Raw genomic sequence first — 25,802 nt, forward strand, 5'->3', positions numbered from 1 at the left:
TCAGTCTCTCCAGAACTCTGTTTTCAGCTGTTACCTTGGGGAGGAGGAGTCTGGCCTCCTAATCCTTCAGTCTTATTTGGTTTGTTTCCAAGCCCTTCGTAGGAAGCCTGTCTGTCTTGGTTGGTGCAAGCTGGAACATCTAGAAACTGTGGGAATGCAGGAGTGAAATGTTATCTGCCCTGCTTCTTGTTGCCATTGCTGGCTTGCATGGATGGCTTGGGCAGGGCTTATGAGGGTTCTGCCTCCTACTAAAATACTTGCTGTCTGTCTGTACCAAGGAGAGGAAATCCTACCAGCAGATCATTATCTGTGCTCTGGTACAAAATTAAAGCTGCTGAAATAGTTGCAGACACAGCAGCTCAAAACAGAGAGAGCAGAGAGGAGCATACTTTTGTGATGGAATTTGGAATTGCCTGCATCTTATAAGTGCTGTAAGTTTGCTAATAGCAATGTGCAGCTAAACTGCTTGGAAACAGGAAGGCAAAACAATCATTTGAAATTAGACCCCCCCACAAACAGGGAGATTGTTTTAAAACCCGTGAGACCGTGCAAAGGCATTTTGCTTTGATGCTATGGTTCCCAGAGGAAATGACTGCAGGTATCAATCAGCACCTTCGTGTAAACATTGCTGATACTTTTTAGTCATGGTTTAAGGAGTAGAAGAAAATTGCAGGTTTCCATTTGTGAGGAGTGGAATCTCAGTCTTGGAGATGTTACATTCAAGAAGCAAGGTGCATTGGCTGGATGATCCTTGACAGACATCTAGTGTCTTTCTATTTAGTGTTTGTTGCATAGGCCATGTATATATAGTCCCTTGATCAACAGAAAATTGATTCTTCAGACAGATTTTAGTTTCCTTTGAGTTTTGTCTTTTCCTGCTGTCATCGACAATGCAGTGCCTGGAGCAGAAATCGCCAAACTTATTTTCATTGGACACTGGCAGAACAGGAAGAACAGCTTGGTGCTCAGGAGAAGATGTTGAGCCTTTCCAGCAGAGGAAGTGGCATGCATGCCACCAGCACCTATACTCTAAGTTGGGAATTCCTGGCTTAGAGCAGAACCACAAGCATGCATGTCTTCTGTCCTTCCTGCCTAGAGGAGCTGCCTTTTTGCTCCCTGGACACCATCCTATATTGGAAAGACCAGCAGACTGAGCAAAATATTGGCATGGAAACCAATGCAGCTCCTGCACCCCTGGTTTACTCACGTGGTTGTATCCCCAAATGTTGAAGTGCTGTTTTCTCACTGTAACAGTAATGCTTCTGTAGTTTGTGCCTGGTTTCCTGTTTTAATTTGTCTGACTTCAAAATTGATTCTTTTCATGGCCTTAGCAACAAGATTGAAACCCCTTAGTATCCAATATATGCACTGAAGCCTCATCATTTAAATTAGTGTATGATCTTTGAGAATATACCTGTTACTTTGCTGACTATGCACATAGGCACATCTGGTGCTGAGCTACTTCCGTGTCTGAAACAACTGTGGAAATTATTTCAGATATGCAAGTAGAGTTTGGACACTCACTTTACCTTCCAAACCAGTTGGAATGAGATGTCCTTGGCAGTTATCTCCCTACATATTTATGTATCTTCACTTCTTGGAACATGACTGCCTGCTTTCCTAGTCTGTAATTCTTGCAATTTTTTTTGCAGTGGATGATAGTACTGGAGTTATAAATTGTGTCTGCTGGAAAAATCCCATGGTAGCAGAAACACCTTTATCAGGTAATTTATCAAATAAATAAGTCCTCTTTTGACTGTTTGTTTTTACTTATGTCTGTCTTAAGTAATTTAGTAAGTGATCAAACTTGCAGAAGAGCAAATTCAACTGTTCTTTTTTTTTTTTTTTTTTTTTTTTAAACCACCATATCATACTGCCTGGGCCATTTTGGGAATTTTCTATTAGTTTTTGTGTTGTGTTCAAGGGTGTTGCCAATAAAACCATTACATTATGTCCTGTCCCTGCCTTTTCGTTATTTGAGTAATATGATATTTCAGTTCTGTGCTGTGACATTGTTCAGAGAATTTGCCTGTTAAGGTTTTCTGTGACTTCATCTAGTAAGGAACTAGGCTGGAAATGTGCCACAACTTCTCTTTCCAAAGGCAGTCCATTGACCTGCCCTTGTGATTATGGTTTCAGGATTTATCCTTGCTTTGTTTGTATTCATATACTCCTGCTCATACAGACACTGTCAGTAATGAACTTGAAAGCAGCTTCAAACACAGTGGGAGGATGCCAGCAGTCTTTTACAATTTGGGCAAGGCCTAAATGTGCAGTAATTGTGCATTTGAAATTAATGTATTATTGCAGTCACTAACAGAACAACTCACTAGTGTCTGGCTGTCTCTTTGCTTTTTCTCACACTGTTTCTTGTAGATCAAAGTCTATTTTGGATCTTCTTGGAAGCCCATGTAGTGGATTGACAACCCTAATATGGAACTGATCAAATCCTTCTGAAATAAATCTTACTGGTGTCATCTGCAGTGTTAGGGATACATATTAATAGAATGGAGAAAGGAAAACTTGATGTAAAAGTTAAAAACTCTGATGTCTGTGGAACAAGCCCATTTATACAGACAGATAATTCATACTTATATTTAACAATCCTGTGACAGGTGGTACAAATGGTCCCAACTGGAATGTAGAAGACAGCTCTCACTTTGGAGAGGTGATGATCTGGTACAACTCTCAAAAAAAAAGAAAAAAAAAGAAAAAAAGAAAGAGAGACACAATCGAATTGAACTGAGATGCATTAAAAGGAATTGCATTAAATACTGCTTGAAATAGAATGAGGGCCAAAAATGCTTTTCAGCCTTGTATTCTTATTTTACACATACATCAGTAGTGCTTGGATGGACACTATGCTAAGAATGGCAATTAATTCATTTGTACCTGCTAAAGAAAGCTCTTAGGGGGCACAAGAAACTTTCTTCCAGCCTTTTGTAATTGTGATCAAGGATACTTGGAGCAATAATTAGGTTTTAAGTTATGAAGGATTTACTGTCCTACAAAGCTGTGTTATGTAAACGTGAAGTTCTGTCAAGTTGCATTCACCTCACTTGCATTCACCTCAGTGTAGACATCAAATTGCATCACATGAATGCTTTGGCCCCACCTCAGATGACTCATTCTTAATTTGTATAAAAAGCTCAGCTAACTTTTCTTTTCCTCTCTCATCCATCTTAGCGTGATAAAATCAAAAAATGACAAAAACAATTTCAAATTTATGTTTCAATTTTGCAACTCATCTATGACATTTTCAGTGGTAAATCAGTATCTTCTCCCTTTTATATTTTCCCCAGATGAACAATTTAAATAAGTTTAATACAGTAAACTAATTTTGTCACCCAGAAGTTTTCCTACCCAGGACACATGGTGCCTGGGACCTTACCCTTTTTTTAGTGATATGACTCCTGTGGTGCTTAGGTGGATGAATGCAAAAGGACAATTAATGCATTGACTTTAGTGTCTGACTCCTTTCCTTCACTTTTTGCAGGTCATCCAAGCACACCCAGCAGTGTCAGTGTGTTTGAACAGCTGAAGAAACTCCAAGAAACAGTAAGCCAGAAAACCAAGCTGGAGATTGGAGATGTTGTCAGGGTCAGAGGTCACATCCGAACCTATAGGCAACAAAGAGAAATTCAGGCTTCATGTTTTTGTGAGTGTTATGAATCTGTGATATATGTAACTAAGATGTCTGAATCTGTGAAATATCTGAGCTGTATGTAATTCATTGAATATTTTCCACATTCTTTTCTGGAATCTCATTTTTCTAAGGATTTTCATCTGTATATCTTTATTTCAATTGCAGCAGCATAAGGTTAGAAGACACAGTATGTAATGTGTGAGATTAGATTGCCTGTAAACGAGGTATTCCTGGAAAAACTAAAAGCTGATTAGCATGCATACAAGAATACCACACAGATACTGTGGTTGGGTGTCTGCAAGAGTGATTTGCTCTTCAGATTTTTCTGTGTTGAAGCAGAGCAGCCAAAGCCTGTGGAAAGGGAGCCTGTGGAAAGGTGACCATCTGTGTCCCACTTCACCAAGGGCACTGAGGGCTTTGGAGAAGTGGCTGCTGTTTGTCACAGCCTGTACAATCCATTCCATGGGCAGGCAGCAGCATATGGGCAGTGTCCCACTGAAGCCTGGCTTCTCTCAGCTCCCTGGCTCTGCAGGATGAGGGAGAAGTGTTCCTCAGGCACAAATCTGCATGCAGGTGCTGCCTCTGTGTCTGACAGCTCTTGGAGCAGCAGGGCTCTGCAGCCCACAGCTCTGGGAGCTTCCAGTTACATAACTTCTTCTCAGTTCCATGTCTGTGCTGTTGTGTAAGAGTTGGTTTTCTCCAGTGAGATCTTACAGAGATAATACTGAAATTATTTCTTTAGTGAAGAAAATCCTGTCTTTTAAAAACCCTGTGTAAGTCAGATAAAAAGTCTAGATTTTTCGGCTCTAGCTTAAATTTGCAAGGGAGTTCACCCCTCCTTTCCAGACAGAAGATTTATGAGTCTATACAACCTATTCATGGGTTGGTAATAATACCAAAGAGAGCCATGCAATTCAGATAGCCTCTAAATTGCTTTCACTTTGGCCCAAATAAAGCTCCTTACTATGTGTTAACTTCATTTAATGGATAAAGGCTGCTGAAAGGTAAAATAGAGATCATAAATTCTGGTTAAATAAGTTGTCAGACAAAAGCATAATCTGTAATGCACCACAACAGGCCATTTCACCTCCTTGTAAACTGTAAAAGAAGGATTGGCCTTTGTGGTTTGTTTTTATAAAAACCAGAGTGAACAAATTTTGCCAATTTAATAGTAGCTGTGAAGCTCTGTTGTGCTGCCTCAGGTTGAAGCCTCAGGCTTAAAAAATTGTATGGCAGTCCTGGCCAGGTCTACATGTTCTCATTGCCTCTCCAGATAAAGTGGATGATCCTGTGTGTGATGTCCAGATTTCGAGAATGCTGGAGCTCCCCTGTCTCTATAGAGAAGTTTATGATAAACCTTTCAAGGGCCCTGAGGAAATACAGAGGTAAATGCAGCATGCAGAACTGCTCCTGGGGCAAAGTATGGGATATTATTATTGTTTACTTGTTGTAATAACTCTGGAAAAAAATAGAACAGGGCCTGACTGTGATTTAGACTGCATTAATATACAGTGTGCTTTTCTCCCAAATAATTGATGATACATACAGATGAGATACCTGTCCATAATATGAGGAAAGAAATATAATGCTGAACTAAAGTGAATATTAGGAAGAAAGGAAAATACTGTGTACAGACCTATTTCATCTAGTGAAAAAAGATGAGATTTAGAGCAAGATTTGGGGCTGAGGTCAGAGAGGATGGAGAAGTATCCTTGACTGATGTTGTTTTATGTGTAAGGTGGAGGAGCTATTCCACTGAAATGCTCTCCTGCCCTTGTCATTGTCAAATCACAAATACATGACCTCAATAAGCTGAGTCAAACACCCACTCAGTTCCAGGGAAGCTGGATGCTTATTGGGAGGCTTGGTGCATGTAGTGTTGTTTCAGAGACTGCAGACCTTAAATTCACAAAACTGTAACAGCAAATGATTGAAGAAGAACAGTTGAATGTTTATACTTAGAAAAATGATCTGTTTTCATTAAGGATTTAAATTCAAATTCTTTAAGGACAGTAAAACATCCTTTGACCTTTGAAACCTGTCCAGTGGAGTGACTTTATGTAATTGTTTTAAAACCCATTTCTTGCCTTTTGACATTTTCTGTGTATCCTTGTAGTGGCGTGGAGGGTCAGAATTTCTCAATCCATATGCTGCATGAGAAAGTGCAAGGCTTTCTATTAGAAAACAAAATTCAGACCTTTTACCAGCAGGAGTTGGAGACAGTTGATTCTCTGGTGTCTCTGATGGGTGTGCACCTACCCAGCCCCAGCTGTGAGGAGGTGAGTGAATGCACCTGTTCCAAGCTTTTAGTGGGGGGAAATAATACTATGTACTTTTTTAAAGCATAAACAGATAAGAGACTTGTGTCTTCAGAGGATTCAAAAAACACTAGTGCTTTAGCTTTACACATTAATTATTTACAGAGCTTGAAGAAATCTTGTTCCTTTAGACATATAAAACTAGGCTGGAAAAAGTAATGTAAGAACATTCTGTTATTAGGGATAATCTTGTGTTAGGGCTGAGCAATCTTACAGCCTGCAACAGTCAGTACTTTGTTTAGATTTGTAATTAGTAGCAGTGTCAGAAAAAGAGATCCCTTTAAGGTGCTTGAGTTTTTTGGGACAGAGGTTTGAGACCCTGAATCTGATCAGGAGAAGGGGCCACAAAATCTTTGTCTTGTTTACCATTTAAAGCTCAATATATTAATAGAGATGCAGCTTTCAAGAGGAGGTTGTGATGAATGGATGAACAGTGCTCCCTGCTACATGTTTCTCTCATTAGAAGTCCCTAACTGTGAAAGGCCATGATTGAAAGGATGAGAAGGTGGGATTAAATTGAAATCAGTTTGCAAGCAGTTGCGTGTGACCAAACTATTAAGAAACTTTCCAATGAGTTAGTAACCTCATAATCAGCTGCAGAATGGGAAACAGAGCAAAACTCATTTTGTAAAATGGCTTTATATTATTCTGTATTAGTTGGACAAATTACAAGCCAGATTCTGAACTGGTATGAAGTGATACATTTCTGCAAAGCTTACAGTTACATCTTTTACCATGAAAGTAATGGCAGCTGGAACTTAAACTGGAGTGTTGTGATTCATTTGTTTACTTTTTGGTTTTCTGTAGAGGAATAAATCCCTGGCAGTCATTTTCGCCCTGATTTTGATGTGCACTGTAATGTTAAGTGCTATGTTCTGTTGACTTCTAATGTTTGTTTAATTCTTAAGAAACCCCAAAAAAATAACACAAAAACCAGCCTCTTGCAGATGAGGTCAAATAATAATGAAAAGTAGCTCTTTTCTTGTTGGCCTTGTTGAACTGCTGCTGATAGCTGTTCTTGATAGGTGGGTTGGGGTGGTTTTTTTGTTTGTTTTTATTTAAAGCATTTTTTTCCTGGTTTGCTTTAAAATAAACATGGATATTAGCACTAACAGGAGCTATTCTCATTTTAGACAGAAAAGTTTGCTAGTAGACTATCCAACATGACACCTGGTACTTTCTAAACTAGCTGGAATAGTATTAAAAGTTCCCAAACACTTTACATTAAAGGAAGTAGTGGCCATTGTGTCCAATACTGGAAACTTAAACACTTCAGCATTTATAGAAAGACTGAAAAAATGCCCAGAAAACTCAACCCAAACAAAACACCAACCAACCAAGAGAAAAACAACTCAAAAACCCCAAACCAAGAAAAATACTGTAGCATCAGTGTTGTTAGCAGTCATGAAGAGCTATCATAGTAATTAATAGTTGCTCCTGACCCTGATACAAGGATGTGAGTATATGTCCCAGGAATTTGGGTACACAGATGCTTATTTAGAAATTGCAGTTCTCCTTATTGTCCTTTACTATTAATTTCTTGCAAAGAAGGTTATCTGTTCTTGCATAAGAAAGGACCTGCAGCTGTCAAGTGGCATGAATGCCTTAGGAGGAGTGCCTAGTAATGCTCTGGAAATGTATTTCCTTGTTCCTCTACTCCATCTCTAGAAGGTGTCACTTTTCATAATTGGCAAAGGGTCAAGTACCCAGTTCTGTCCACAAAAGGAAGTGTAATAGATCTGATTTCTGTCCCTCTTCCTTTCTTTTCTCTTCAGTAGTCTTTTGTTTTGCACTGCCCTCAAACCAAGAGGATAAATGGTGTTGCTGATGTGGAACAATGTTATTTTGTGCCTGTTTGGCAAGGCAGGAGCTACAGAGCCAACTCAGCTAATTAGGCCATGCCACAATATACACACTTGTTCACTTCTTGCACTTTTCCTGGATGTAAAAGGATGAGTTATTTGATGTATAGGTAATTTTTTTATCCTGATTCCAGTGTTCTAGAGCACAAGTTGCACTGTTTGTTTCCTTTCTCTTCCTTTCCCCCTTTCCCCCTTCATCTCTTTCCCATCTTTTAAAGTACTTGCACGGTATTCGTCATAGTGGGAGGGTGTCTCCCCATGGAATATTTTCTCCAGGGAGGTGATGAGCTGCTGTGGAGTCACTGCAGTGGAGTGGAGCAGAGGGCAAAAATGGAAGGAGTTAGCTGGGATAGTTTGAGGTAGGCAGCATTTCTGTGATCTTTTTCAGCATTGCTGTGTAGCTGAGCCCTGTCCACATCCCATACATGTCCTACAATAAATACTTTGTTCCAGTCCTGATGCCTCCCTGGCAGTGCAATCTTCTGTCTGTCCAGAATAAATTTCCCTCTGGCAGATGCATCTGGCAGAACTGAAATAATTTCCTCTTCTCAGACATATACTAGGGAAAATTTAATTTTATAGTCTACAGATGATGAGGAAGAGAATTTAACTGCTTTTAAAAATAGCTAAAAATTAAGAAATCTTTTATGAGTTTTAAAGCCACTGGACCTTTAATTTGCATAACCAGTTCCCCATCTATCCCAAAGGTGTAGCCTTTCCCTGTCCCTTAAAACAAGTGACTTTTGAGTCTGGAGGGGTGGGTACCAGAAGGAAGACTACAAGTAAAACAAGAAAAAGTAATTTTGTGCTTAGAGAACCTCCAGAGTATACTTGCTGGACTTAGGCAGTTATGTTTGGCAAATGGACAAGCCTTTGGTCCCGTTTTTAAAGAAAGCTACATGTTAAGTGGATCCATCCAATTTCTCAACTGAAATGCTTTAAACCAGCCAGTCTTGTTTAACAATATTTCTGCCCTTCTGCCATGCATAAGCTATAGTGTGTGCTATTTTAGTGCTGCCATTCCAGTTCGTGAATGTCACTGGCTTGGACACGTAACTTGAGTTGTGCTTTCCAGAGTGTGCTCTTTGTACTCCTCTTGATTTGAATATTATCTCAAGGTCACCAATGAGAAGTAGTTAAAGCAGGAAGTTTTGCAGTGTTGTTCACACTGTCTGTGTCTACCCTGTACATTGTACTTTAGGTGTAACACAGCTCATTGTAAGTTCTTAATGCAGTGTCTTTGTCTTTCTGCCTCTCAAGGAAGTTTCACCACTGCTTTAAATATGTATATTGCAAAGCTTATTATAGGACCTCAGGACTGACATGTCCAGGGTCACTATTACTAAAACTGTCACCTGCCTAAGCCCAGGATTAAACATTACATGAGAAACTGAAAAAGGTGATTCCATGAGTAGAATCACATGTGTGGTTATACCAGGAAACTTTAACACCAGCAGAGTGTGATTCATAATGAGTCAAAGGTTACATAGTTTCAGTGTTTTGAACAGACTCACTAATTCCTGTACCACTTCATTTCTTTGACCTATTATTGATTGAACAGAGAATTTGTCTTGTTTTAAAGATCTGAGAATAACTGGTTGCACAGCACCAGCCCACTAAGCTATCAGTGAGGCCTATCAGATGGAATACATTGATTAAAGTATCAACTTAATTCTGGATGCATAGATTTTTTTGTTGGCTTTGCTACAGAGCCCTTGGCCATTTTTGGGAGTGAGGGTAATGATAGTAAAATTATTATTTAATAGCTGCTTCTTTGTCAGGTTACACAGATACACACAATGTGTTTTACAAAACAGACTTATCCTTGAATGCTCCTGTGTTTTGGATGTATAGTTTAATTTATTTGAAAAGGACCTGATTTGGAAGAGAGGAGGAAGACCCTGCTGTTACTGCTTCAGAGAATCTGAAATGGTGCACCCTGAAACTAAGGCATGCCCAAGGGGGGCACTTTGCAAAAGGAGCTGTGAACATTGTGAGAAGTATTGGGGAGAAATGCTATTGACTTGTGCGTTTGCAGGATGAGATGCTGGAGTTACTTTGGGTGGACCAAAAGGGCAGACTAAGCAATTTTAGACTGTGTTGACAAAGAAACTTAATTGCTGTTTTACCCAGAGGAATGGAGAGGAGGAAGCAGGTTCTAGAGCACACTAAGAAAAAACCCCAAATTTTTCCTGTCATTTTATGGTACTATTAAACACCAATAATACATAATATTTTTGTATTAGTATATAATATGGTATTATCAAAGTGGGCAGGAGCCCTATTTTGTTTTTCAGAAACAGTCCTTCTGCCATGAAGCCCTTTTCTGTGGATTCTGCAGCACATATGAGAGAGTGCTGATATGGAGCAGCTGCTTACTTATAATAAGGCCTCGCTGCTTTCACTCTGTCAATGCCTTGACTTGCATTCTTAGTGATTCTGTTTCAGTATCCATCCAGGCTGAGCTGTGTGTCAGTTCACACAGAGTCTGTTTTTAATTATCTCCCTTTACTGACAGGATTTCAGTGGTAAGCCAAACTGAATAATTATTATGCTTCTTTAGAAATATTTTTATCTTTTTTTTCTCCCCAAATATTTGCTTTCACATTAAAAATTGATCAGAGTCTTGAGTTGGTTGCTTTGCTAGCAATTTCTTATATTCTTGAGGATTTATTACTGCATTTGAGTGAGAGGCAAAGTCTCTTCGTTTTACATATGGCTGTGAGAATGTGCTTTTCTGTGAGCAAATATTCACTCTTCACTTAATCCCTCCTGCTGCATTTTATGTTTGTTTCTTCAGTTCATCTGAAGAGGCACAATGAAGAGAAATACCTTAGTGGTATTAATGCTGTGACTGGAACAGTGTCCAGATGCATGGGCAAGTTTGTAATTAGAAGCAGAGTCTGTTGTTATCCAGATTGATTCCATGGTGGACAGGAGGACAGACAAGGTTCAGGCACTGAATCCTTCAGTCTGAAACAGAGGAAACTGAACTGAGAATAAGAGTTATTGTTCTGTGTTAATTATCTTGAAGTATTCAGCAATTATTTTTACCAGTGATTTGAGAGGAAAAAGAGAGTTAGCTGTTGTGGGACAGAGAGGTGTGATTATGGCCTGTTGAAATCCTGAGGGTTATCTGAAGGAACAGGAGGGAGAAACTTGTGATTCATGCCAACACCAATATCCCTTTTGGATCCCAGAACTATTCCCAGTTAGGAACATCAGCTTCCAGGCTGTTGGAGTGTCACTTGAGAACTGCAAATGGATTGAATGAATGTTTTGTGAGGAGATATTCTTCCTTTGCTCCTGTGGTGTCCATTTTGCATATTCATGTACTTTCTCTCTAGTTCATGATGATTGCCTGCTTTACTCCCAAGGCTCTGAGCTGCTTCTGGTGAGTGAAGCAGGATATGTGAAGTCTGATATTTTTGTTCAGAACAGGGTGGGAGCATTTATGGTGATAGTTCAAGGAATGGCTTGGCAAGTCTTGCTCTGGTTGCTCTGGTGTGGTTCTAGTTATCACATGGTGGTTTGTGGGAAGGAGTTTAGCTCCCTTCTCAAAGAAAACCACAGGCAGCACAGTGTGCTCCCAACAGATGAGAAAACAGCAATTGGGGAACTGAAGCAGTCTGTGTAGATAAATGGGAGGTTGAAGGGCACAGTAGGACAGATGGAGATGGAGAAGAGTAAATTATAGTCTTGCTCTTATCTACACATACTTTCCCTTCTCCACAAGGAATTGTTTCCTTCTACTTCCCTAGCTGTCATTCCACTCTCTTAGCTCTGCTCTACTTCCAAACAAACCCTGCTTTTCCCTGTTTTTTTCTTTTCCCTCCCCTTCTTTCTTTCTACTCTGTTAGATGTGTCCCAAACACAGAACCTTGTGTTCTAAATAACCTCAGTTATGGACTTCCAGATACATTGTTCTCCTTTCACAAAAAAAACCTAATTTCCCACCTACCCTCAAAACTGAATAATTTGTTTCCTTATTTCATATACTTGTCTTAATTTCTTCCATGCTTTTTATCTTTTCGCTTCATTAGGTTGTGGAGAAGCTCCTGAGAACATGACCAGAATGTTTGTAAAAATTTGGAAACACAGGGGGCAAGAAACAAATACTGGTTCTGTCAGTTTTCTCCTTTGCCTGAAATCAGGAGATGGGAATCCAGTCCTCAGCACTTGGATTCCTCCTGAATATCATCTTACAAAATACTGATTTTCCTGCCTTTCTACCCTTATTACCAGGAAAACTGAAAGTGAACAAAGCTTGATTAACAAAAAAGTCAAATGATCTGCAAGCATCACAAGTATATTTCAAGCAAAAAGATTTCTCTGTACATCACCAAATAGCTGCTAATCACAAAGAAGGCAGTTTAGAGATTGTGGTTCCTTAAGATTGGTACAAGCTTCTGGTGTTTGGGTTTTGTTTAAAGCTCAGAGGTATTGGTTATTTCATACATAACAGATAGATTTGTGAATTACTAAATGAAGAAAAATGTGTAACAAAATTCATGTTAAAGAGGATCTGAAGTCATCTTCTTCTTGAAAGCATCTAGAGCTTTTGCTGGTAACTGGTTGATCTGAGATTTCTGCTTCACCATCTGCTTCATTCCTTTCTTTCCATCCAGGTGAAATCAGAAAGTAACTCCAGTTCCAAAAGGATTCACAGTGTTTTTAAGGAAGCAATAAAGATGCTACAAGAAAAAGGAGTGGTTTTCCAGAAACCTAGCATCTCCAAGGACTTATACTATGTAAGGAATTGAACTGTGGTTGCAAACCAGTTCAGTAGTATGACTTTCATAATCAGTAAAAACAGTAAAAATATTACAGAAATAGTAGAAATGTTTCAGAAAGAGAAGTTAGACATCCAGGTGCTCTCAGTTTACTCAAAAGTATTTTCTGCAGCTTGCTTCACTGTTGGTTGTACCTCTGTATCACCCACTGAGTTGTTCCAAGTTCTGCCTGTGTTCACTGGGCTGCCAAACTGCTCTGATCCAGCTGAGCTCACTGAAACCTGGGGTACAGGAGAGTTCTCCTTATTGAAGTGGGTTCAAGCTTGCTGTTCTGCTGAGTCAGTCACCCTCCTTTGGGTCAAATTTACTTGTATCATGTTCTTCACCTAACTCGTGGATCTGCTAATCGTAGTAAACATATTGCCTGAAGATTTGACATCCATTATTAGTCTTGGAGGCAGCATGAAATGCAGAGTGTAATTATGATCGAATAGAATAGACCATGGCATTGGATTGTTTTTCAACAGCAAGGCCAGTCTCTCCTTTTTTCTTCAGGTGACTGAGCATGATAAGGAGCTGTTTAAAGTGACCCTTGATGTGATTAAAGAAGACTGTCGAAAACCCAGGCGTAAGTAGCAGAGTGATCAAGCTCTGATGAGCTGGTGCTGATATACTGATGACAATATCTCCTCCTGCTGCTGGATTGGATATGCTGCTTGTCCTCACCCTCAAACTCAAGCTGTTGCTGGTGTAGCTAATCAGTATAGCTAAAAGCAGGAGTGCAGGAGCAGCTTCCTGTGAGCATGGAGTGATAAAGAGCAGGTATGCCCAGCAGGAAGCAAACTTCTCCTATCTGAAATACGCAGCCATTATCTTAGATCTGTATCTTTTGAGAATACTTGGATTTTGGGAGGAACCAAATGTAATGAAGTCAGGTCACCACCTAGCAGGTGTTGCTTTGCACTCTGAAGAAGTAGCAAATCTTGCTGGTTCAGTTTCTACGGGGGAGTTGACACAAAAGTGACCATGCAGAAAGGTGAAATCCCCGCCTCCTTTAAGTCAACAATAAAATTTGCTTAAGTCAGTAGGATATTCTCCGGAGATTTTAAGCTCAGGTAGAGCTCAGATGGTATTTCTTTGTAGTTAAGGATTTCAGTCGAACAAAGTCTATTTCTTTTCAGATAAGGTGCCTCAGGTGGCTTCTGAGTTATCCCTGTCCCTCAAATTATTGTGGCTTACTACCAGAGTGATAACTTGTGCTTGACTTGAATGTGTTCTAATTACACAGGTACATTGCTACAGAGTGTCTTTCAGATCATGGGATAGAATGTGCCAGGAGGGATCACTTGCTGCTGCAGTGCAGCTATTTGCGGGACAGAATGTGCTTTAGTACAGAATAAATGACTGACTGGAACATAAGGCATAAAATTTTAAATTGTTCATATCCCTATACTATCATAACTACAATAGCACTTGTAGGACCTGGAGTGTGATGGTTATCCTGCAGTGAAAAAAAGGCTAAGTGAGGCAAAATCAAGTTTGAGTTTTAATTGTCTCTCTGAAGAAGTGTTACAATTTTAGACAAGGTCTTGGGAGAAGAGGTTACTGCTGGGCATGCAGGTTAATATGGGCTTGCTTGCCTGAGGGTGTTTCAGTGCAACAAATTGCTGTATCACATTGTTTTATTGTCTTTTATCCAATTAACGAACATAATTTCTCTAAGAGTCAAATCATTCCTTTGCTCATTTTATACATCAGCTAGTTCTCCTGGTAACCTGCTTTTTTAAATTTAACTATGCCACTATCAAGGCCAGAACCTCTATACAGTTGACAGAGGCACTGAGTGACTGCCTCCTATTTGTTCCCTTGTGCATTGTCACACTGGTCAAGTACTCTGTGATCCATGAGAAGCTGGGAAGTTCTTTTGGTCAGGAAAGTCAACAGCAGAGAGTAATTTGTCGATCAGTCACAGAAAAGACTTTGAAGAGTCCTGAGTCCTCAAAGCCATGTTTTCCATAATAAGCAGTTTAAAATTAGCAACTGTTTTACAAACCCTCTTATTCTCCTTGAAGATTTCCTCCTACTTTGTTTCCCGCTGTAAAGAGGACGATTTCCAGGTCAGTGTCCCTTTGCTGGTTTCCAGAAGGACCATTTCAATGTCCTGGTCATTGGCAATAGAAGCAAAGCCAAGAGGCTTCGATCGAAGCCAGCAGGCACGGCGGCATTTGTTGTCCGGGATGATGCAAGAGCGCGGAGCCGAGCGCGGCTGCCGGCCCCCCTCTGCCGGCGGGACGCGGCTCCAGCGACAAAACAGCACATGGGCATTCAGCTCTAGGGCCTTTTCTTGTTTGTTGCAAGAAATTCCTACCCGTTTTCCTCCAAGAGTAATAGTAATCTTCCACGACAAGAAGGATGATTTATGACAAATCAAACTCTTCTCTCCAATGAGTTACTTCTCTGCCAGTTTTCCAGGCAACGCCTTGCCCCATTGCCGTAGTTGTGACACATTCCCAGGCCCAACCCAGCTGTCTGAAACTATTGTACAAATTTAAAAAAAGATCTTGCCTGTCTACTCAGAGCTGCACAAGCCTTGATCTGTAATGTGCCTACATGACAATCCTAGTCCTTGGCTCCACTTATAATACCTGATCTTAAATGCACTCATGAGAGACCACTGTGGGTCCATCTAGAAACTTAATGTGCCAGATAGCACATTTTGACTCCAGGCTGAACTGCAAAATGGATTTGGGTCTTGCTTTGTTTCTTTGTTTTATAAATGTTAGGCTTAGATCAGGCTAATGGTAGAGAGGACAAAAACCAGAACCACTTGAAGTTAAATTTAATATGTCAGAATGTAACCTGTGTGAGATGTCTGCAGTTAGCAAATGGTAGTTGTTCTAAAAACTCTGTCCCCTCTGATGCTGGTTGTCAGGCAGGACAGTTAATCACAGCCTGGCTTCCCTCAGCTGCTGGACAAAAGCAAGAACCCAGGATGTCAGTGAAAGAGGGACAGGAGTGTTTTGGGGTTACTTAATCATTGTACACACCTGCAGCTTCCCCAAAGTGCTGTTTTCTACCAGTATCTAGGGGGAGAGTACACATTGTACTGTTAGGTAACACCTGAGTCATTAATGTAATTCATTGAGATTTAAGTTACTCTACATCAGGGATGGGCAATTTGACCTTCTTATGACAAACCTATGACAAATGCAAAGTGCAGCTACCCATTTTGTTTGCAACAACAATCACTGTGACAAGGTAGAGGCATTGTTCTGTTCTCTGCAGTTATCTCTCCCAGTGGACACATTTTTGGCTATTGACCACAAAGGTCTTTTTATCATGCTGGATACTTCTGAGGAAGTATTTCTGCCTGATTCACAGCCTAATCAGAATTAGGCTGAACTGTTTATTTACTGCTATCTACCAGTGACTTTTCTCAGCAGGTTCTAAGGCAGCTCTGGAGCTCAGCAGATTCTAGAGTAGGGAATTAACTAAAAAAAAACAAAAAAAAACCAACAAAATGTAGACCCCCTCCCTGGCCCATGGCAGTTTCTCAGTACCCTTATCAAACTTGCCTTGCATCACGTGAGCTAAGGAGAAGGAAAATAATTTGTGCTGATAAATGTGATTTATATCTGTTTTGCATTGTTAGCTGATGTGGAGAAATATGTCGTGGACCTCAGCACTTGGGGGACTGGGAGCTTGCAGCACTGATGATTAGTGGGTTACAGGCTGTGTTGGAGGAAATGATGACTGGGACAGCTTGAGACAATGCCCCACCTGGCACAGAATGGATGTGTTCAGTCATGAAGGACCTCTGTGCTTGCCTCTAGCAAAGGGGGTTGTTTTAAACTTCTGTTCTCTTGTACATTGCAGGGCTAATTCCACTTAAAAGGAGATAAAATCTGATACTGATGGTTCCATGACTTTCTACTCCCATAATTGCCTGGGTGGTCTGCAGGCTAGGGATGGGGATAGCATTGCGAGGTGAATGCAGTTGCAGTGCAGCAATTTTTCCACAAGATGCCAGCGTTGGGCCAGCGGTTACAGGCCCTGGCCACACACCTCCCTGCTGTGCTAGATGTTGTGAAGCTGGGTCTCAGTAAAATGACTTTCATTTGGCTCCTTCTGAAGTTGCAAAAACTGGATGGCCTGCACAGGTGGACAGTGGAGGTACCCTTACATTATTAAACTCCTCATCAAGTTCTACTGAGCCTTGTATGTTAAGAGTTGTCAAGACTGAGTTACCTTTCACCCTCATTACTACTGTTACAGCCCTGACACTTCCCAGAAAAGTCACTGGGAACAGTTGATAATTGGAGAACTGTAGGCACAGACAGGATCTCTTTCTTCTGATCTGTTTCTGTATCTAGGGCTCTGGGATTTTTCATGATTGATCTGTATTATGATAGTTCAAAAGAGACAGACTGAAATATTTCTTCCATGCCTGGTTGCATTTTCCTTTTTTCTGCAGATGCTGAAAAAGGCTGCCATTTCCTTCATGTCCTGAGCTGTGTTCGGCAGAGCTACAACCCCTCTCTGCCTGAAGTGGTGATGCACCGTGTCTTGGAACTACTGGAGAGTAACAGTGATGTTGTCAGCACTATGGAAGGATATTTCATGGTATTTTAAAGAGAAAAGATAAGAAGAGAGGTTGAGAGACTGTGAGAAGCTGTAATTATCTGGTGTGATCTAGATAGTGGATAAAAAAGAGCCTTTTGATTCTCCAAATGCTATTTTTGTCCAGCTTCAGAGAAATTGTTCAAATACTTGTTTTAATATTCTTCCTGACAGCCTTGCTATTCCTAGTGAAAGTGGTATCAAACTGATTCTGGACATTCTAATCTAGCAGGGAAACTGGAAAAGAAACTGTGCTCTTGGAGTAGTATGAGACATTCACCATCCTCACATTTGCATCCAGTGGGCCTACAAAAAGTTTCTGCTAAAGATCACTGTTTACAGCAATGGTCATCTCAGGAGATATTTTTCTGGCTTAAAGACTGATCTTGCTAGGTTTCATATGGTAATAGCTGTGGATCTTTCTTTTTATGTGAACTTGTGACACCTAGAGATAGGACACACAAACAGAGGGATTGCCTGTCCTTCCTGGCAGTGCTGGTGCATCTTTGTCTGTGAATATGTTCCTCAATCTGGACAGCTTTCCCACTACTAAAGCAATCCTCACCATCCTCTGTAAAGTAATATTCAGGAATGGGGTCCTGCATCCCTTCCCCATCCTGCATCCCTTGCCCATTGGTTGTCAAGCATGTCTGCATTCCTCTGCATTCCCGTCTGTGCTACTGATGCCTGTTGCTGTGTTTCTCTTCAGACCAGAATTCTCAAAATCAGCAAAACTTTGCTTCCTAGATCACAAATGGTAAAATATAAATTAGATGCTTTGAAAAAGAAAACACAGAAGCCATTGAGACCCACTGTAATTGCCTCTGCCTGTTATTTTTTTTGTCTTTTATTCTTCGTCACTTTTGTGGTAAAATACTGCCCATATCTGTGCTTGCAGAAGAACACAAGGCATAGATGAAACAACATTGGCCTAAAGAAGGTTACCATGCAAGATGTTTGATCTGGAATAATTATAACTCTGTTATGTGCAACAGTTAAAAAGCAAAGTTGTTCAATATTTATGCTTAGAGAGGGCTTGCTACTGCAGGGGCTTGTCTGTTTAATTAATCTGTTTAATTCATGGTGTGGAGGTGAGACCTTTAACTTGAAAAGAGTACAAAAGATTGAATTTATCCTTTTTTCCTCTGCACCTTCCCTGTAACAGTTGAAACAGCAGACTCCCAGGAGGCAGCTGTAGTGGTAGAGCCCTATATAAGGATTGACATAGCAGGGAAAAATAAACCATATGCATGAGGAAAGCCAGTGAGTAGCCCCATGTGTGCCAGCTCTCTGGTTTGTTATATTATCTGCCTCACTTCAAGCCCTGGCTGCAGTGAGATATAGGCTAAGAGAAAGGCTTGACAAAATATTTGGCATTTGCATTCAGAGGCCCATGGAAAACTCTGGCCTTAAAGAGACAGTAAATTTGTTCGTACTAGAGAACTATGGATAAATTATTCATTTGCTGTGTGTTCCCTACTTGCTGCAGGACTCAGTAGTTGGTTTCCTCACATTGCTGCTCTGCTCTGAGTCAGGTACCTTCTAGTCAGATCTTAATATGGGCCCTGAATGGATGCTGAAGGGATGTACCAGTGCAGAAGGAAATAGAAGAGGATTAAGGAAGAGTTGTAGAGTGTTTGTTCCCCACTCCCTCCCACGCCCTGGATATCTCTGTAAATCAGAGAGAGAAGGCACATGCTGAGTGAAGTGCTACTGAGGGGAATTGAAACTTGAATTTATGCCTATGAGAAGATCTGGTTGGCCACTGGGGAGATTTGCTTTTAAATTCCTGCTCTGATTGTTGATGAGTTTGAAGTGATGCTTAAAGAAAGGCTCTCTATGGAAGAAGTAGCTTGGAATATTGATCCCTAAATTCAAATTCACTTCAGGAATTGCCCACAGTCAAACAGTACATATGGTTAAGTTGCTTATTTGGAATGAATTTGAGGATATTTTAAAGGAAAGTATGATGTGTTTCAGATCATTTGGAAGAGCATGGCATCTAATTTACGAGACTGTCTTGGCCATTTTCTTGAAATGTGCTATATTAGCAGAAGCTTATTTTGCTGGGAAAGGGTTAAAGGAACAGTGCTAGCTCAATGGGAAAGGTGATCTCCTCTCTTAAGTTAGAAGAAAGACCCTGGTTCTCCTAAGGATGACAGCTGAGTGTGTGGGCTGGATGAGTTCAGGGAGAAAAAGAGAGTTTGGAGATCATGTTGCTCTTTAGGATCTCTTTAAAATAAATTCATACCAAAATAGGATTAAATCTTTGGCTTTGCAGTTTGTATAGTTACATGTGCAAATTCTGTTGCCTCCAACTCTGAGGCTCCACTTACTGTGTTTTAGATGTGTTTCTTTGTGTAAAGTTTGCCTCAAATCCCTGTCCACTGATTTTCTATGCTTGGAGGTAGAAAGGGCAGACACTTGTATCTGCATCAGTCCTGCCCTTGTTGCAGTTCAAAAGCAGTGAACAACTGCAAAGCCTTGGAGATGAAGTGGAAGGAACTTACCTCAGGAAACATGGGTAAGTTATTCTGGAAAGAACCCGTCCCTGGAAGTTTTGAAATTGATCCTTGCTGGGAGTGCTCAACTCTTGTGATGGAGGGTGTGTTCTGATGGTGTTTGTTCTCTAAGAACAGGAAAAAGGGATTTTTCTCAGATGAGTTGTCTCAGGGAAGTAAGATGAATAAACACAAGGGAGCCTATAGTTTTTACAAGAGTGAAAGGTTAAGCTAAAGTTAATGGAGGAGCCTAGATTTAAGCTACACAGATTCTGACTGTCTCTACAGAATAGTTGTGTCTTAAGATTGCATGCTTTATTTTTTCTACAGTAGCCACCCAGCCCAGGTTAACAGTTACTCTGGTTGAGAGCATTCCCTCTTGCACCTACAGGGAATACAAGATGCATATGCCTGCACAGCAGTGCCCTGAGGAGCTGTGGGAGCACAGAGCTCACTGTAGGCTGATTTACCCATTCACTCAGTATCTCTACAGTGTGCTTCTGTGACAGCAGTCTAGACATACCCATGTTGGTATAAGTCACCTTTATGTAAGTCAAACTACACACACTAGGGCTTTTACTGCAAATAAACTGTCTCTCTGTTTAAAAATCATATCCTTAACCAACAGAGTCATATCATGCACACTGTTAAAATTCTTAGACCACACCTACAAAATATTGTGCAGAGCATTCAGTGAAAGCATGCTTTCTTGTTTTGTTTAATTTGAAAACTCATTAGGCAACACAATTATTACTGGTTTATTAAAGAACTTAGAAGGTAGCACTTTAAAGTAAGACTGACAAGTGAGAATTCATGTTGTAGAACTGCTTCATGGCCAGTTCCAGTTTCCATAGCAACAGTTATGGCAGTAAAAGGTAGGTAAGGAAAATGGAATTTTTAAAAGCAGTTGGCATTTCTACGTTACCTTAAAAAGGTAAATTTCCATAGAAATGCAGCACCTGAGAACAAAAATTACCTAAGAATCTCAATATTATATTCTAGCAAAATGCACGGTGATTGCTTTTCTGGTGAGGAAACAAAGGAACAGCTTTACTTTCAGTCCCTGTCCTCTGCTTATGTAAGAGAAGAGATGAGGTTGCTTCATACCTCAGTTTCCCCCTTCTGTAAATTGGGAATAATACAACTCCCTGTTTAGGTCATAAGCCTCATTTTTTTTGTAGTCCAAGTCATTAAAAGCTCTATGGGAGCTATTAGAGAAAAACTGTATGGCTGTGTGGGAGAGAGTGAATGGATAGATGCTGGAGTGGGACTTAGGAAAAGTTGTTCTTCTATTAGTACTAATAGCTTTGTATTTTTCTGCCTCTTTTTCCATGCATATTGCTTTGCTTGTCTTGTCATCTTTCTCTCCAAGGCCTATGAGGCAATGATGGTCTCCCTGTTTTTATCATATTTTTTCTGGAATCCTGTTTCCTCTTATGACTTCTTAGACGACTTCATAAAAATAGAAATCCAGATAAATGAGTTCAGAGTAATCTTGTTCTGAAATCCTTGGACTGTAAATTTGGACCCATGAGGACATGCATTTTACACAACCTGCCTGGGAAATGAAGATTTACTTTCAATATAGTAAATGACCAAGTTAAATATTGGTGACATGACTAAAAGTTGTTACTGTTTTGGATCTATGTATATTTGTGTATTCCAGTGATGAACAACATAAATAGGATTTGCTAATTCATTATTCAAAGTGGGAATTCATCAATGAGCAGCCAGTGAGGCATGGAGCCACACAGAGAATTAGGAGACAAAGTACTGGAAATCTGTTTGTCAAAGAAATGCTGTTTGGTTTACTTTGAGAGTAAGCTGATCCTGTGGGGAAAAGATGTGCCTAGCAAAGATTTGTATCTTTATACTTACCTCTAAATGGGAAAGGGAGCAAGTTCAGATCCCATGGGCACCCTGAATTTTGAAACTTCCTGTCAGTGCAGCGCTATGTTCTTTATTGCTGTCTTTCAGCACAGTCTCCAGTCCTCCTGCCCCAACTCTCCAGGCTAGAGCAGAAAAAAAAGTTCAGCCAGAAAGATAAAAGAATAGTTACAATAATTGGTTACCATCCTCCAGGAGTCCCAGCATTACAGCAACATTTTTGTGGATCCTTGTGGGCAGGAGGGAAATGCTGAGCCAAGGATCTTGGGTTTAATTCCCAGCAATATACCCTGTCAAGCACAGAGACTTTCTCTCTAATTTCTTTCATCTATTCCTGAACTTCACTCTCCCCTCTGACTCGATTCTCGGGCCCTTTATTTCATTCACAGTCACAGATCCTGTCAAAATCCCTTCCTCTATTTTGTTCCCTTTATCTTTCCTAACTCAAATATCCTTGTCAGCATTTTGCAGTTGAAACTTTCAGAATAATCCCCTTGCCTAACTGACTTGACACTGTTCACAGCCCGTTCTGATTCCAGCAGTCTGTCCTTTGCTCCTTGTCTAGGCACCAGAAAGGCAACTTTCTTCCTGATGTAGTTTGCAGCAGGAAAGAGCTGCAATTTCAGGAAAACAACACTCCTTCCACCCCACCCTCCTGAAGATTTAGTAGCACCCTAAATATTCTAGTGGTGGTTTTTTTGCAGGTATCCAAGTACAAAAAAACTATAATTAAAAAATAAGAGTCGTGTCTTGCCCAAACCTGAACAAGCAGAAGTCACGCCCCGATAGAAGCTATCTGCCTCTCCCTGCCACTTTCATGTACTTGCAGATCTCATTGCAGACATGATCTGTAAAGTTGCTGTGGACTTCTAGCTTGTGTGTCTCCTGGTTGGTGTGTCTCTTTTTAGCCTGTTTTTTTCTGAGAAATTGTAACTCTATTCTGATGTGATTGTACCATGTGTCTGGGCATTGATCAACCTCTGTCCCACCACCCTAAGTGACTTTGGCTAGTTAAGAGGTGTGAAGGACCCTGAACTGTTATGGTCTGGAACATTTGTAGGAAATGGATGCGCTGATAGAATAGGGAAGCCCAAATCAGTGCCTCCCTGAAAGGGAAGGAAGAAAGTCAGACAACACCAGAGAAACCACACACGGGACAATCCCAAAGAACCTGTTCCTGTAACTTAAGGTGCCACAAGCAGTACTTGTTCTGCAAGTGCTCTTTTAAGAAATGACTGGACAATTTTTGCAGAAGTTTCCCGACAGAGATTGCTCTAAGAGAGTCATGATGGGAAACTGCAAATCCATTCAAATCTGGTAAAGCTGCATTGGGCTGCAAAGTTGAGCAACTGATTTTTAATGATGCCACCAGCCCATTTCCACTAATATCTTTTAATATGCAATGGAGGCTATACTAATCTAGTCACAGCAATTTACAAGTTGAAACCAGCCCAGATCAACAAGATTGCCTGAGAATAACACAGCCAGGAATTTGCCAGTGAAAGAAATAACCTAAAGGAACGATTTTCAGTAAGTGTTAACTACTGAACACTGCAGTGCCAATTAACCTGGCACAGCATGTCCTACAGCTCTTGTTTTAGCTTGCTTTTTTATTATTCACTGGAAGAAGGCACACTTCCCTACCAGCTAGAACTGGAGCTCTCTGCCACCTTCACATCGCTCTGCTGGAAACAAGGTAAGATAAATAGCAAATGTATGTCACTACATAGCAACATGATTATAGACAGTATGTGCCAAGTCTGTTCTTGGCCTGGAAAGTTCATGGTTCCTCCTAGGAGTGGAGACTTCAGCCAAATATTAGTGATACTTGGAAATAGGAGGGAGGAATTTATTCCCTCAAATGTCTTCCCCAACAATGGAGTCCTGCAAGTCCTGCAGGCCTAACAGATTTTAACATGCTCTTCTTGGCAAGGAACAAAGGTGGTACAGAAATGAAAAAAGTGCTTGGGGCTGGGATTTTGTCTTGTTGACAATGTTAGTAATTTGCTTTGAGGGTGTAGGGTCTGTCCTTGTGTTCATGTAAAACTCTGCTATATTGTCCACAAAAGAACCTCTGAGCTATAAACAAGCCAGCTGGTGTTCTGAACTACTGCCTACACCGCTGACTAATCCCTCTCATTGTTTTCTGTCCTCACCTTGTCTTTTTTCCCCCTCAATAAAATCTCTTGAACTTAATTCCTGATTCAAAGAAGTTAGGGTCTCTGTCCTCTTGTGAGTACAGTCATCCAGGACAAACATAACAAGAGCAAACTGATATAGAGGAGTTTTTGTTGGAACCCTGAATTTAGGAAAGGATGAGAAATACAGAGGAAGGTGAAGGAGGAGGATTTAGCACAAAGACATTTGAAATGAGTCCTACTGAAAAAGGCTAAGGAAATAATTGCCTAATGATTCTGTAGACATCTGTTTCAGAACAAGCAGCAGGTGTTGCATGTAATGAAAGCAAGGACTTGCACTGTTTTATTTTCTGCAATTAGAAAGCAGAGGAGGAAATGAGGTCAGGAAAAATGGAGTAAGAGAACATTTAGCATAAACAGCTGGGCAAATTTACATAGAACACAGCAGTATTTATATGCTCTTTCTCTGCTTTCCTTACACTATCCTTGAACAGGTCTGTTCTGCAGAATATTTTGTCCTTCTTAAAAGACCAATGGCTTGGGTGCTCAAAGTTAGATGCTAAAGTGAAAGTTGGTCACCAATATGCCTTTGAGGACCAAAATGTTTAGGATAATGTAATTGTCATACAGATGTTGTCATGAACTGATGAGAATGGTCCTGAAGGTAAAGCTGCCCTTGTCTCACAGGTGGCTTGTGTGCCTCAGTCACAAGAAAAGTGGCTGAGAAAGCATCCATTAGTGAAGTGGTTCTTTAGGCTTGCATTCCTGGTGCTGCATGGCCAGGGCTTAACACCTGGAATTATGTGGATGGTGTGTCCACTGCTCCAAGCTGAAAAGCACACCTGCTCAGGCCCTGCTGGAGAAACTGTAACTTCACTTTCCACAGGTCATTTTTTGTTTTGGGATGATCTCATTTCTTCTTACAAGCAATTAACTTCCTACAGGACATTTTATTTTTCAAGCATCTCCACCACTGCTCTACAAAGTCTAATGACCAGGGGGAAAAAACCAAACTCTTTGTGTCTACCCATGGGATGATGTTGCTGTTGAGGAGATCCAAAAATGCTTTTACTACAGAAGTCTCTCAGTTGGGAAAACCACTTTGCTTTTGTATGAAGATAACAAAACAAAAAGTTAATGCACTCCACTGCTGAGTGGTAGAGGTTGGATGTTACAGATTCTTCTTACAGTGCCAAGCTTGTGTGCTCATCACCTGTGTTCAAACTGCAGTTCCATGAGCAACTTTTCGTAAGGTTTTATTTGTACGTTTTTATAGTTCAAAATCTGTCAGTTCAAAATCAGTTTTCTGGTTTGGATATTGGCAGATAAATTCTTCTACTTTCTCTAGGGACTGTGCAGCCAAATAAAATTACTGTTTAGTTTCAGAAAGAGTTGAATGAGTAAAAAGAGTGAACAAAGAAATTCAAATTTCAAAAAGGGTTGGCAGACATTTTAAATCTCAGTGTCCATGTATGTATCCATAGAAATAACATGGGAAGAAAATGCAAAGAAACACTATTTCTTCCTAGACTGACTTTATTTTAACAAGCCCATGTTATCAGTAATGGAGATTACCATGTTTTTTGCAGAGGATAAAGCAAAAATGTGCTATTTTGAGAATAGTGAGCATGCTGAAGTCAGGAATAGCATCTGGGAAGAAACCCGAGGAATGTCAATCCAAACCTGTGATCAGTTTGGTAAACTTCAGCTGTCTCCAATGTAAGCCTGAAACGCATATCATAAATAAAGAAAAGTGTGGCTTGGGCTTGATTTATTTTTTTAAGTGCTTCAGGAGATATCTACAAAGCCTCTGTAAAAATGGAAAAGTACAAGGTGTACATGGATGAAAAACAGTGTACAATGTGCTGCTACCACCCTAAACACCATGCAGGGCACATACCACAGTGGGAAATCCTTCATCCATGACTGCTAAGAGAGGACTGAAAAATAATGTTAGTCATGAAAGGGTTAAACTGTAAGATAGCTGCTTCAAGGAAAGGATAATTTATAATTTAAGTCCAGAGGGTGAAGCAGCTCTTTCATAATGTAAGTAAAAGCTGTTATGCCGTTGGAAAAGCGTGTACGCTGTCTGCAGAA

The 25,802-nt window shown here is 40.4% G+C and overlaps 1 protein-coding gene and 1 long non-coding RNA gene across 4 annotated transcripts in view; both read left to right on the forward strand.

Annotated features, from left to right (window-relative positions):
• The window catches only part of STN1 (STN1 subunit of CST complex), a 39,028-nt gene extending 20,723 nt beyond the window's left edge, over positions 1-18,305 (forward strand). For 2 of the 3 annotated variants that reach the window (XM_053949499.1, XM_053949500.1), the window contains exons 4-10: positions 1,653-1,724; positions 3,497-3,658; positions 4,920-5,031; positions 5,763-5,925; positions 12,455-12,577; positions 13,115-13,187; positions 17,034-18,305. In XM_053949499.1, the coding sequence (XP_053805474.1) occupies positions 1,653-1,724; positions 3,497-3,658; positions 4,920-5,031; positions 5,763-5,925; positions 12,455-12,577; positions 13,115-13,187; positions 17,034-17,191 (863 nt within the window). In that variant the 3' untranslated portion in view covers positions 17,192-18,305. The remainder of the gene's footprint in view (positions 1-1,652; positions 1,725-3,496; positions 3,659-4,919; positions 5,032-5,762; positions 5,926-12,454; positions 12,578-13,114; positions 13,188-17,033) is intronic. The other variant, XM_053949501.1, reaches the window with a different exon arrangement.
• An 11-nt stretch (positions 18,306-18,316) lies between these two features.
• Positions 18,317-25,470, forward strand: LOC128791681 (uncharacterized). The gene is made up of 2 exons (XR_008432114.1): positions 18,317-23,263; positions 25,295-25,470. It is a non-coding gene; the product is annotated as an uncharacterized LOC128791681 (long non-coding RNA).
• The last annotated feature ends 332 nt before the right edge of the window (positions 25,471-25,802 follow it).

This window comes from Vidua chalybeata, chromosome 8 (assembly GCF_026979565.1).
Source record: "Vidua chalybeata isolate OUT-0048 chromosome 8, bVidCha1 merged haplotype, whole genome shotgun sequence".
NCBI classification, from domain to species: Eukaryota; Metazoa; Chordata; class Aves; order Passeriformes; family Viduidae; genus Vidua; species Vidua chalybeata.